This window comes from Podarcis bocagei (assembly GCF_964188305.1).
Source record: "Podarcis bocagei genome assembly, chromosome: 17".
In the NCBI taxonomy this organism is placed as follows: domain Eukaryota; kingdom Metazoa; phylum Chordata; class Lepidosauria; order Squamata; family Lacertidae; genus Podarcis; species Podarcis bocagei.
The window spans coordinates 36168134-36182246 of record NC_138143.1 but is presented as its reverse complement, the minus strand read 5'-3'; the positions used below and the strand labels follow the sequence as shown (position 1 = coordinate 36182246).

General features: G+C 45.3%; 1 protein-coding gene across 1 annotated transcript in view; it reads right to left on the bottom strand.

Annotated features, from left to right (window-relative positions):
- Positions 1–14113, bottom strand: part of ELP1 (elongator acetyltransferase complex subunit 1) — a 58164-nt gene that overhangs the window by 26811 nt on the left and 17240 nt on the right. The window contains exons 14-25 of the mRNA XM_081176167.1: positions 12901–13071; positions 10887–10993; positions 8644–8747; positions 7857–7910; positions 7486–7591; positions 6419–6534; positions 5430–5503; positions 5261–5339; positions 4429–4508; positions 2800–2937; positions 1310–1395; positions 814–962 (exon numbers count right to left, since the gene is read on the bottom strand). Of these exons, the coding sequence (XP_081032293.1) occupies positions 814–962; positions 1310–1395; positions 2800–2937; positions 4429–4508; positions 5261–5339; positions 5430–5503; positions 6419–6534; positions 7486–7591; positions 7857–7910; positions 8644–8747; positions 10887–10993; positions 12901–13071 (1264 nt within the window). The remainder of the gene's footprint in view (positions 1–813; positions 963–1309; positions 1396–2799; positions 2938–4428; positions 4509–5260; positions 5340–5429; positions 5504–6418; positions 6535–7485; positions 7592–7856; positions 7911–8643; positions 8748–10886; positions 10994–12900; positions 13072–14113) is intronic.

The following is a 14113-nucleotide window of genomic DNA, read 5'->3' as shown; positions in this document are numbered from 1 at the left end:
TAATGAATGCTAAAATGTCGAGGTTTTAGAAAAAAAAAAGGGGATTACAGCTGTAAAAGATTAAGTAAAAGAAAAGAATAAGGGAAAAATTTGATAAAACCAAGGGCTAGGATTTGCTGAAACAAGTTTGGAAATTGGGATGTAGAAAGGGGAGGTATGGGGAAGTCGGTGAAGTAAGGTTTAAGAAAAAAGGATACGAAATTATACATGTTCGTTTGTGTGTTTGTTTGTCTGTATTGTGTATTGTTTGTGTTTATAAAAACTGTGAAAAACCAATAAAAATTTTATTAAAAAAAAAAAAAAGATCTGTAGGAACTGCACAGAATGAACAACCCTGTATGCTTATGGCTGTGTAAACACTGTACCTTCTAAAGCCCATTTCCTCCCTCAAACAATTCTGGGCACTGTAGTTTGTTAAACGCTGCTGGGAATTGTAATTCTGTGATGGGTAAATCACAGTGCCCAGAATTCTTTGATGGAAGGAATGTGCTCCTTCCATCATGCAGCCATTGTGTTCATGCAGCCATTGACAGCAGAGGAGCTTGGGTAGGAGAAGCAATTCTTGGGAGTGTATTTTGAAGTTATATACCACTTTTTTCTCCAACGGCTTAGGCTGAGAGGCAGTGACTGGGCCAGAGTGGGAATTCGAACCTGGGTCTCCCAGGTCTTAGGTCTATTGCTCTAACCGTACACTACACTGGCTCTCCCCTTGAGAGAGTATTTTGATAAAGCAGTGATAATTTTTGTTGTTTTTGTTCTGACATCTAGGACAGGGCAGTAGATGGGCTATGGGAAAACAAAACACAAAATTACCTTCTGAGACTTCTCAGCAACCATGATGACTAAATCAAAATCGTATGTCCCCAGAGAATGATCATACAACTCATTGACATCTACCAAGTACAGCAGGTATTTGAGAGCTTCTTCTGCACTCACAGATCCAGCAGTTATTGAAGTTTGCTCTGCAGTTTAAAATTATTATTATTAAAAAAGACTTTCAAAGGGCGACTGCTAAATCAGATGATGTCTAAGGAAGATGTTGCACAGAAACGTATGAACTTGTTTAACAAGCAAGCACTATCATCACAGATTGATTGCATGAGAAACTGAACTTTACTGTACAATAAGCTAGTTTCTTGCCCTCATTGTTCCTTAAAAAAATATTGGAAACATGAGTCCAGCAGTGGTGAAATGAGCCCAAACATCCCCTGGTAAATGTAGATACTGCCTAACAGCCTTTACAAGGCCCCACTCCACCAGTTTTAAACCCCATAACATGTGTCCAATCAATTCAATCCTAATAACGTACCTCGAAGCTTACGAATTCTCTGCAGAGCTGTTTCCAGTTCTGGGGGGCTCTTTTTCACATGAGAGGTCAGTATGGACAAACAGTATCTAAAGAGGACAGGGGGAAAGATGGGTGTTAAAACCTCTGGACTTTAGGTAGTTGTTCATTTCTCCCATATTTTGCTTAAAAGTGGAAGAGAAGAGATTTAGCTGTCTAGCCCTTTTCTTCAGCTCCTATAACACCCCACGCCCCTTTTTAGCAAAGAAGCTGTTTTTAAAGCGATAGAGAGGAAGTCTGGGTTGAAAATTATTTCACCAACTCGCTGGCCCTTCTGTCCATGACTGAGGTAAATTAGAATGAAAAGAGCCAATTCTGCCTCTGCTTATTGGCACCATAAGGAGCCACAGTCTCTAAGACCAGGGTTTCCCTAACTTGGGTCTCCAGCTGTTTTTGAACTACAATTCCCATCATCCCTGGCCACTGGGATATTGGGAGTTGTAGTCCAACAACAGCTGGAGACCCAAGTTTGGGAAACCCTGCTCTAGACCCTGAGAAAGGAGAGAGGAAACACTCACCACTCCTTAAGCCAGAAGCTCCATTCCCTCCTCTTCCCACATACTCTGAACCCCAAGCTCCGAGGATTTTTGGTGGATGCGGGGGAAAATAAATTTTCTCCTTCCTCACAACTCTGGTGATCTAGTAGTCCTGTTATTAAGAGTCAAGCTCCTTCCTTTATGTATAGACCCAGCACTCCTATCAGAGTTCTATCAGGGTTCTATGGCTTCTATATCCATGCGACGGTCACCTCCAGGCTTGACTACTGTAATTCGCTCTACGTGGGGCTGCCCTTGAAGCTGTCCCAGAAACTCCAGCGGGTGCAGAATGCTGCAGCGAGGCTCCTCACGGGGTCTCTGCCATGGGAGCATATTCACCCAGTGCTTTTCAAGCTGCACTGGCTCCCGGTGGAGTACAGGGTCAGATTTAAGGTGCTGCTTTTGACCTTTAAAGCCCTTCACGGCCTAGGACCCTCGGACCTACGGGACCGCCTCTCCTGGTATGCCCCACGGAGAGCCTCAAGGTCCATAAATAGCAACACCCTAGAGGTCCCAGGCCCTAAGGAAGTTAGTTTAGCCTCAACCAGAGCCAGGGCCTTTTCAACGCTGGCTCCAGCCTGGTGGAACGCTCTGCCTCATGAGACCAGGGCCCTGCAGGATCTGATTTCTTTCTGCAGGGCATGTAAGACAGAGTTGTCTTACATGCCCTGATTGATTCCCTCCCCTTTTTTCTTTTTTCTTTTCCTTCTCCTCCTGCAATGAGGCTACATTTTAATATTTTAATGTTGCATTTTAATTTTGTTTTTAAGTTGTAATCATTCAACTTGTTTTTATTATTGCTTCTAAGCCGCCCTGAGCCTGGCCTTGGCTGGGGAGGGCGGGGTATAAATAAAAATTAATTATTATTATTATTATTATTCTATACACAGAGGTATTCTAGAATGATATGTTGAATACTTGGTAGTACTGATGTTCTCCATGGCTGTTCTCATTGCATCACAGATGAGGTTAACCTTTTTCCCATCAGAATCATGAAGCTCACAGACATTGGTAGACTCTAGAGGTGGGTACATAGTCTTTGTGTAGTCTTCTTCTCTAGGAAGGAGCACATAAACAAAGAAATTAGGTCTCAGTGCCATCTACAATACCAAAATGTACACAGGATAAACATATCATGCAACAAGACTGACTCAAAAAATTGGTAGGGCTGTGTGTTTCTCAAAAGCACAAAATCCAGCTTCCTAAAGTCCTCAGCATTTTGGATTTTATTTTTCATACAAATTTCTAGCCCTTAAGTCGGCAAAAATATACTTGAAAATGTGTGGGAATGGCATAATGAAATCTTGGAAACCAGAAAAGTTCCAGTGACTGAGGTTGGAATTTCACCTGCCTTCTCCATACAGGCAAATCAGAATACATTTTGCATAAAACAATAACAACAATGGTGCAAAAATAAAATAAAATATAACAAATTTAATCTGCAAGATGTACAGATTGCAAAATTCGCCTTTACTTGATGCAGAATTTGTTTTGCACAGAGTTCTCCCTCTCAGTCAGCTGTCTGACTGTACATGTTTAAAGGAATAGGTCCTCCCTCTCAACTAGTCCTCAAAAAATATATGTAAACAAATCAAGTTTCATCCAAAATATCCGATTCCTCCTCCTTTGTTACCTTAGCCCCTATAGAGAGACTGACCGCTGAAAGGAAAGTGAAAAGGAAACGAGAGCAATCTAAAGACTTGTAAGGCAAGAACTTCCTCAGGAACTAACTGTGTGCTACACCCTAATGCTGCCTTTGCCGACCTGTTGTCCTTCAGATGTTCTGGACCACAACTCCCATATCATTCAAAACATCTGGAGAGGACTAGGTTGATGAAGGTTGCGCCAATGCGTGCAACAGTGCCCTGCTTTTGAACAAGCAGAACAGCTTCAGGATGGGGGAAATTAAGAGAAACAATTTTTTTCTGCTCCAGGAGAGAAAATACTTTAGAGGGGCAGTTCTGAAATGGAAAAATGAGAGCTGGGGAGAGGGTTAAGCACTCCTTTGTTCAGATAATAATAATAATAATAATAATAATAATAATAATAATAATAATAATAATAATAATAATAATAATAATTTATTATTTATACCCTGCCCATCTGGCTGGGCTTCCCCAGCCACTCTGGGTGGCTTCCAAAAGAATATTAAAATACTATAATACATCAAACATTAAAAGCTTCCCGAAACAGGGCTGCCTTCAGATGTCTTCTAAAAGCCTGGTAGTTGTTGTTCTCTTTGACATCTGGTGGGAGGGTGTTCCACAGGGAAGGCGCCACTACCGAGAAGGCCCTCTGCCTGGTTCCCTGTAACTTGGCTTCTCGCAGTGAGGGAACCGCCAGAAGGCCCTCGGAGCTGGACCTCAGTGTCCGGGTAGAACGATGGGGGGGGGGAGAGACACTCCTTCAGATATACTGGACCAAGGCCGTTTAGGGCTTTAAAGGTCAGATCCCCTCTCAAAGCTATTTTGCATTTTCAAAGACAGCACCCACGTATAAGGCGCTGTCAACCTCTTGGTCTTTACACATTAACCAGGCAATACTCACTTCAGCTCTGTGAGGAACAAGTTGATAAAACTCACTGAATCAATTTGTTTTATAAATGTTTCCACATTTTCCAGGAAAACCTGAAACGAAACCAAGTCCTGTTAACGTCACATCAACCTCTTAAATTTGTGGACCAATTTTAATTAGGCAGAAGAAACTCAAAGCAAATTTCATGCTGAAATGGCCTTTCTTAGCCCATCTAACAAAGCAGTCCAGATGGTTTATGACTGATAAACCTGGAAAATCCTCACTGAACATGGATAGGTATCAGAAATGGAATTTGGAGGAGAACTTATCTAACTTTCCATGTGCCATGGTGCAGAAATAATATTTCCTGATCTCCTAACTTGGGTCAAGAGATACGGAACACCCCTATCATTATAGATTGAGGAAGTCTGCTATTGTAACAGAACAACTGTTTTTACACTTGTGCAAATTTAAATTGATAAATTGTATCGTCAAAGTGCAAAAAGTACAAGTAGATAAATAGGTGCCACTCCGGTGGGAAGGTAAACAGCGTTTCCGTGTGCTGCTCTGGTTCGCCAAAAGTCATGCTGGCCACATGACCTGGAAGCTGTACGCCGGCTCCCTCGGCCAATAAAGCGAGATGAGTACCGCAACCCCAGAGTCGGCCACAACTGGACCTAATGGTCAGGGGTCCCTTTACCTTTACCTTTATGAGTTTATTTATGAGATTTATCAGTTAATATTTCTTTAGCTGGGTGACAGTGCTAACAGCCATCAACTCGCTGCGAGGATTTGTGATGTTCAGGCCCTCTCCCCAAACAGATGGACTCTGAGCAACGTTGACAACAGGTTTATTTAAACTTGCCTTTGGATTGTGGTCATAAATGAGGTTGAGATTGATTCGCAGCTTCCTCATGCATTCAAAGGCTTCTTTGAACTGGAGGCTGGCAGGAGAGGCAGAATGATGGTAAGTCATTCGAAAGAGGAAGACACATGTCCCAAATTGCTCCCAACGTCCCATCAACTTGACTCACCAGTCCAGCCACTTGCGGACTTGGGCCAAAACAAGAGCACGGTGATGAACGGTTTCCAAGTTTCCTCTCGGCATCTGCAGAAAAATCCCAACATAAATTTACCGCCCTTGCTGCTAACAACACGATCGCTTATTGCCAATAGCAGAGGGAGGAGACATGAACAGCCCCCCTTCCCTTTTGCAGCCACCTGACCCAACCTTCAGTAATCAAATAAATGGATATTGCAAAAGTGGACATATTCAAGGAAAGCTTGGTGAAAAATATATATATTTTTAGCAAGTGTCTAAATAGCTGGAGCTATGGGGACATTAAAATACAAGTGCAAAATGTCTGCACCGTATTTTTATTTCTATAAAGGTAAAAGCAAAGGTCCCCTGGACGGTTAAGTCCAGTCAAAGACAATTATGGGGTTGTGGCGCTCATCTCGCTTTCAGGCCGAGGGAGCCAGCGTTTGTCCACAGACAGCTTTCCGGGTCATGTGGCCAGAATGACTAAACCGCTTCTGGAGCAACAGGACACCGTGACGGAAACCAGAGCACATGGAAATGCCGTTTACTTTCCCGCCGCAGTGGTACCTATTTATCTACTTGCACTGGTGTGCTTTCGAACTGCTAGGTTGGCAAGAGCTGGGAAAGAGCAACGTCAACTCACCCCGTCGCGGGGATTCAAACTGCCGACCTTCTGATTGGCAAGCCCGAGGCTCAGTGGTTTAGACCACAGTGCCACCCGCGTCCCATTTCTATACTGTAAAACTGGCACATGAGGGAGAAGGGTGCAGCCTCACATCTTCCTCAGCAGGCTAGTTCTTTTTACGGGAAATCATTCAAATAATGATCTATCCAGCCTGATTTGTGAATGAGACACTCCGGCCAAGAGCTACATGGCATAATTATTCCATTTGTGTAGCCCAGTTATTTCTCCTCACCACGACCACCACCATGCAACAAATAAGGTGCTTTGAGCCATAAGCATAGATGGAGAGAACTCACCTGCAAAATGAGCTTTGTATCCTGCGGCACAATTGTGACTATCCGGGATCCTCTTTCAACCTTGCGCAGTGTCTCACTGTTGGGGACAGATGCGTTGCCCAAACCTGACTGCAAAGCTGAAGATGCCACAGTCAATATAAAAGCTCAGTCCCAAAGGAAGAACTATTTACAATTTTTGTGAGGGAAAGGTGCCTAATAAAAAGGACACCAGGCATAAACCCCAAGCGCAGATATGCCAGGTTTTATCCAATGAAACTGTCCCAACAATACAAGGATTTCTGCCACTGCACACATTTGATATAAGTTTGCTGATTGAGGGTGAGAGTGTGTGTGTGTGTGTGTGTGTGTGTGTGTGTGTGTGTGTGTGTGAGAGAGAGAGAGAGAGAGAGAGAGAGAGAGAGAGAGAGAGAAGGCCTTTACAATGCTAACGGCTTTATAAAGTATGGACAATGTTATAGAATCATAGAATCATAGAGTTGGAAGAGACCACAAGGGCCATCGAGTCCAACCCCCTGCCAAGCAGGAAACACCATCAGAGCACTCCTGACATATGGTTGTCAAGCCTCTGCTTAAAGACCTCCAAAGTAGGAGACTCCACCACACTCCTTGGCAGCAAATTCCACTGTCGAACAGCTCTTACTGTCAGGAAGTTCTTCCTAATGTTTAGGTGGAATCTTCTTTCTTGTAGTTTGGATCCATTGCTCCGTGTCCGCTTCTCTGGAGCAGCAGAAAACAACCTTTCTCCCTCCTCTATGTGACATCCTTTTATATATTTGAACATGGCTATCATATCACCCCTTAACCTCCTCTTCTCCAGGCTAAACATGCCCAGCTCCCTTAACCGTTATGCTCATCCTCTCTGTGCTGCTGTGGCATGGGAAAAGCGAGCTTCTATAAAAAGTAGGAACATTGGTGGCCATTTTGAAGAATCGAAAGCAAACATCCATCCATAGGTGGATGTTACATATTTAAGGGAAGGGCTAGCAGCATATCAAGGAAGAGAAAGTCCAAGAAAGGATCAGCTGACCAGGGCACCCTTTACTGCTAGCCACGCTGGGGATAGTCACCTTTCAGGGATGTGTTCCTCAGCGACAGGCACTGGCAGGTATGAGCATGTGTTGTCAACAGCAGAAACTCATCGTGGATGGCAAAGGATGTGACGTTTGAAGCAACCTGTGGGAAACAGAGAAGAACCCCTGCAGTAGGTCATTATGGGGGACATTATGTTGGGGAAGGGATGAAGTTCAGTGGCGGAGCATATGCTCTCCAGGCAGAAGCTCCCAGGTTCGATGCCTGACATCGCCTGAAACCCAGGAGTGCCATACCGGTCAGTGCTGACAGGACTGAGCTACCTGGACCAAGGGACTGACTCAGTACAAGGGAGCTTCCTGTGGCAGAGGGGCAACAAAGGAGCGAGAGCTGGAAGAGGAGTTGGTACCTCAACGTCGTTAATAAAAAAGCGGCATCTGTCAGTCAGACCAAAGATGGTTTCCTGAGGAGACAAAAGGCAGAGAACAGTACAGGGTTAGAAAGCAAACCTGCCATAGATTGGATACCTATGAATTCTGTACAGAGAATCAAAACCAGGCGCCGACTGAATCCAAAGCCTGCTAACAAATAAACGACAACAAACAAACCATCTAAAATCTAGACTTGTCGAAATCATCTGAATGAAACAAATACGTATAAAATTCAAAATTATTTTGGATAATTTATTCTGCTTCCGCTCATTATAGAGATGGGAAGAACTATGCAGGGATCTGAAACTTCACCCTTACCACTGCCGGAATATTTATTTTATTTGTTACACACACACAACATCCTTCATTATCGAATTCAAGGGTGATTTACAAAATAAATTGAAACTGCATATTCTAAAACAACAACAACTCAAGTACAAGAATCAAAGTAGAAAAATATAAGCAGCATTACTAAGAGCAAGGCATTAAAAACAGCAAGTACTTGATGAAAGGAAATCGTCTTTCACAGACACTGCTAGGCATTGTTTCTTTTTGTTTTCCAAAGTTTTCCAATGTAATTCTCATCAGCTGCTAAGCAGTTTCTTTTTGGTTTCAAATGTATTTCTTATCAATAAAAAAGGTCGGTGCCGCACAAGCAAATTTTTATTCTGAAAGTGTGGCTCAGAGAAAAAAGCTTGAGAACCACTGAGTAAGGTCACAACCAGGTGCTCAGTGGTCCTAGACTTCACACTTATTTTTACTTACTTCACCACCAACCACAGCCAGTGCAGTCTGCATACATGGAGAGGGAAACTGGACAGCTGAACTGGTGCTGTTCAGCCAAGGGGTGACAACTGGTTTTTCAGCTCCTGAAGTGGGAGGAAAAAGACACAGCAGGTCTATGTGATAAAGCCAAGACTATTTATTTTACCAAATGCAGGAGGTTCAACATCTTGGAATGATGCTGAACAGGCCAGGCTTGTAACCTGATTGGCATCCCTCACACCACTAGATTACAGATAGGTAGCCATGTTGGTCTGCCATAGTCAAAATAAAAAAAATCCTTCCAGTAGCACCTTAAAGACCAACTAAGTTAGTTCTTGGTATGAGCTTTCGTGTGCATGCACACTTCTTCAGATACACTGAAACAGAAGTTGCCAGATCCTTCTATATAGTGAGAAGGTGGGGAGGGGTATTACTCAGAAGGGTGGTGGGAATGGGAGATTGGCAGATAGCTGAGATGAGCCTGTTGACGACTTAAAACCATGGAGAGACCTGGTCTGAACAAAGACATTGGATTCTTATCTCATTATACATGACTAAGCCATTTCTCACCTTCTCACCTCTTGCCTTTTCCTGTAAGACCTATTGCAGTCGTTAAGAGTCGTCAACAGGCTCATCTCAGCTATCTGCCAATCTCCCATTCCTACCACCCTTCTGAGTAATACCCCTCCCCACCTTCTCACTATATAGAAGGATCTGGCAACTTCTGTTTCAGTGTATCTGAAGAAGTGTGCATGCACACGAAAGCTCATACCAAGAACTAACTTAGTTGGTCTTTAAGGTGCTACTGGAAGGAATTTTTTTATATTACCACTAGATTAGGGAATGCCCCAGAGCCAAGAACAGTGGGGCTGCCTGAAGAGCAAAGGGAAAAGGTCCTCTAGAAAAGTTGAGCCCAGGAAAACACCATTCAGCTTTACATTCTCTCATTCTCACGCTTTCTCCCACCCAGGCTCTGAAAGGTCTGGTGACGTTATAGAACAGACTTCCCCAACCTGGTGCCCTTCTAGGTGTTTTCTGGACCACAGCTTCCATCATATCCCTGGCCATTGGCCACGCTGATGGGAGTTGTGGTTCAATACATTTGGCTGGCACCAGGTTAAGGAAGGCTATTCTGGAAAACAGACACCTGCACACAACTGTATGCATCATTCGTGCACAGTGCATGGTTCACCACACCATCTAGCAGATGAAAACATTAAACACGCTAGAAGCTAGACAAGGCAAAAAGTCAGCTCATGGATTTTTGTGGCATTTGAGCCTATGAAGCTTGACTATAGGAAAAGGTAAAGGACCCCTGGATGGTTAAGTCCAGTCAAAGGCGACTATGGGGTTGCGGCGCTCATTTCGCTTTCAGGCTGAGGGAGCTGGCTTTGGCCACAGACAGCTTTCCGGGCCATGTGGCCAGCATGACTAAACCACTTCTGGCACAACGGGACATTGTAACGGAAACCAGAGCACACGGAAACACCATTTACCTTCCCGCCACAGTGGTACCTATTTATCTAATTGCACTGGTGTGCTTTCAGACTGCTAGGTTGGCAGGAGCTGGGGCAGAGCAACGGGAGCTCACTCCGTTGTGGGGATTCAAACAGCCAGCCTTCTGATCAGCAAGCCTAAGAGGCTCAGGGGTTTAGACCACAGCGCCACCTGTGTCCCTGGTTTGGCAGGCACCAGGTCAGGGAAGGCTATTCTAGAAAATAAGACACCTGCACACAACTGAATGCATCATTCGCACACAGTGCATGGTTCACGGCACCCTCTAGGACAGCCTTTCTCAACCTGTGGGTCCCCAGATGTTGTTGAACTACAACTCCCATCACCCCTAGCTAGCAAGGCCAGAGCTCAGGGATGATGGGAGTTGTAGTCCAACAACATCTGGGGACCCACAGGTTGAGATCTGCTGCTCTAGGAGATGAAAACATTAAATGTGCTAGAGGCTAGACAAGGCAAAAAGTCAGCTTATGGATTTTTGTGACATTTGAGCCTACGAAGCTAATTTATATGAAGACAGAACACTGGCCCTTCTAGACATGTGCTGCCTGCTCTGGTTGGAAGCAGCTGCCCTGAAAAGTCTCAAGCAGGGGTGTTTCCCAGGTCCTTTTAATTGGAGATGGAGCCAGGGCCACCGTGCAGTCGAATCATGTGCTACAGCCCTTTCCTTCCCATGTCAAGACTTCCAAGACCAGCCAACCGGATAAGAGAATAACAGTGACCATACATACCCCAGAGGTACTTCATTATTTTTCCATCAGAAAGTTGCAGAGCCACAGCTTTGGTTTTTGGGTTGCAACACAGGCTGATGACATCGCCATCCACAGTCACAGGTGAGCTACGAAAGGTGCACAAAAGGGAGAAAGCTGACTGTGCTATGCTCAACCTGAGACCAGTCATTTTTGCATAAATGACTAAGGGACTAGAAGAGGAATGGAGGTTTCAGAAACCCAAAACACACTCTGAACTGTTCCTTCAAAGTGATCCCTAACAAAGCAATAATTCCCACCCTCCCCAATAATTTTCACTGGTTTTCATGTAAATACAAGAACAACATATAACTACAGTCACTGGTCCAGGGGCGAGCAAGGCATTCTGACAGGGCCACATTCCAAATACTATTTAACCAGATTTCAAGGGGGATTTCTATCATTTAACTAGCAAAGCCTCCAAAACTCTTATGACCATCCCAGTCTCTAGCCTTCAGCGCCATTTTAACATAGATGGCTAACATGCATCAGATGCGTCAAGGCTTCAGTGTAGATGTTTGTGGAGCTGGTGTGGCACAGTGGATAAGTGATGTTGGATTAGGAGGACCCTGGTTTAGCCACAAACCACAAACGGTGGCCTTGGGTAAGTGACAATTTTTCTGTCTAGCCTATTTGACAGATATATATATCGCATTTTTCACCCTATAGGACGCACCGGCCCATAGGACGCACCTAGCTTTTTGGGGGAGAAATCAAGGGGGGGGATTTCTTCCCCCCCCCCAGGTTTGCGCAGCCATCCCCAAGCTAGAAGAGGGAGACGGAGCGCTCCGTCTCCCTCTTCTGCCTTCAGGGACAGCCTCCCAAGCCTCTGTGGGGCAGCGGCTTGCCCCGCTGTCCCCCGAGCTTATGGGGCTGGCGATGGGGAGAAGCAAGCTTGCTTCTCCCCCCGCCAGCCTCCAGATCAGGTCGGGGAATAGCGGGGTGGCGGTGCTCCGCCTCCCCACTATCCCTCGAGCTTGTGGGCTGCAGGCTGCTGCCCGCAAGCTTTGTGAGCCGGTGGGACCTCCTGCCGGGCTTGCAAGGCTTGCGGATAGCTTCCTGAAGCCTGGAGAGCGAGAGGGGTCGGTGCGCACCGACCCCTCTCGCTCTCCAGGCTTCAAGGAAAGTCTGCATTCGCCCCATAGGACGCACACACATTTCCCCTTCATTTTTGGAGGGGAAAAAGTGTGTCCTATAGGGCGAAAAATACGGTATATATATACACAGTCATACCTCGGGTTAAATACGCTTCAAGTTGAGCGCGTTCGAGTTGCGCTCCACGGCAACCCGGAAGTAAGGGAGCGCATTACTTCCAGGTTTCGCCGCTTGCGCATGCGCAGACGCTCAAACTGACGTCACGCGCATGCGTGCAGATGTGCCGTCGCTAGTTACGTTTACCTCTAGATGCGAACGGGGCTCCGGAACACACACAGTGGTACCTCTAGATACTTAATTTGTTCTGGAGGTCCGTTCTTAACTTGAAACTGTTCTTAACCTGAAGCACCACTTTAGCTAATGGGGCCTCCTGCTGCCGCCGTGCCGCTGGAGCACGATTTCTGTTCTCATCCTGAAGCAAAGTTCTTAACCCGAGGTAATATTTCTGGGTTAGCAGAGTATGTAACCTGAAGCGTATGTAACCTGAGGTACCACTGTATATATATTCCAAGAAATATATACCATGGTCAAGAAAGGCAGCAAAGACAACGAACAATCTCACAAGGTCTCTTACTCCCAGGGTTTCCTAACACCCACTAACAATGCATATTAACTGGTTGTACTGCTCTTTCTAGGCATCAGAACACTGGGAGAACAAGAAAATACACAAGGATTGGCTTTCCACAGTTATTGGGGTTTAAACAGCCAAAGCCTCTGCAATAGCTGAACCAGCCAGTCAGATCCAAAAGGGCACAAAGGAGGAAGCCTTGCCTTAGCATTCCAGAACCACACAAAGGAATTTCTGAAATTAACACAGCACACATAATACCCTGTTCAATACCAGATATCAATGCTTCCCTCCTCTGCCGACAAGGACAGACTCAGATGGTGAATGGAGGTGTGAGCTGGGAGGTACCCCTGGCCAGCAGCCAGGATCAGGTCATCTTGCAACCAGGTGACAAGGCGAAGCCACAGTGGATTTTTCCCATCTCTGTCGTCGCCAAGGTCAAATCTGTGACAGTTTCCAAAAAGAAGATGGAGAAGAAATTGTTTGTGTACTTTATTAATTAGTAGCGTTAACCATCCCCACCTCTGCACAATTCAAACCCTTTCTAAAATACACCCAAGTGACATGGCATAGAGAATGGACAATATAAATCTCAGTATTATTTGGAGGAATCGTCTATTAGCCCGAGGTAACCAGTTCTGGCAAGTCAGAAGGCAAGCAGAGGAAAAGGGTTATCTACGGATTCTGCAAACACTTTTATTGTGTATGTGCATCCCAAGTTAGCTTTGGAGAGCTAAGGGCTGATTCACGTGTATATGTTCCATCACATCATCAAAACAGCTCCATCTCCTCACTTCATTTAAAAGGTAAAGGGACCCCTGACCATTAGGTCCAGTCGTGACCGACTCTGGGGTTGCGGCGCTCATCTCGCTTTATTGGCCGAGGGAGCCGGCGTACAGCTTCCGGGTCATGTGGTCAGCATGACTAAGCCGCTTCTGGCGAACCAGAGCAGCGCACGGAAACGCCGTTTACCTTCCCACTGGAGCGGTACCTATTTATCTACTTGCACTTTGTGCTGTCGAACTGCTAGGTTGGCAGGAGCAGGGACCGAGCAACGGGAGCTCACCCCGTCGCAGGGATTCGAACCGCCGACCTTCTGATCGACAAGTCCTAGGCTCAGTGGTTTAACGCACAGCACCACCTGTGTCCCTGCAAACAGCTCCATCTCCTCACTTCATTTACCGTGCTTTAAAACTGAATCAGTTTACATGTTTACTTTACCAGCCACCAAGCGGGCAACTAATTGTTTGCTGAGAAATCAAGTGCTGATCTGCTGGTGGGAATCAGGTTTGAGGGCCACTTTTTTACACGTTAGAGTATTCAAGTGCACGCCTAGGTTGTTTCAACTGGTTTGCGATCCTGGATAGTAGACAGACATGAAGCTATAGTTTTTCTGTCTCATACCTTAAAAGGAAACTATAGCTTGTTTGGCCAGGTTCGAAGTACTAAAACAAAGGGAAGAGAAGAATGCTCTCCTAATGCTTGT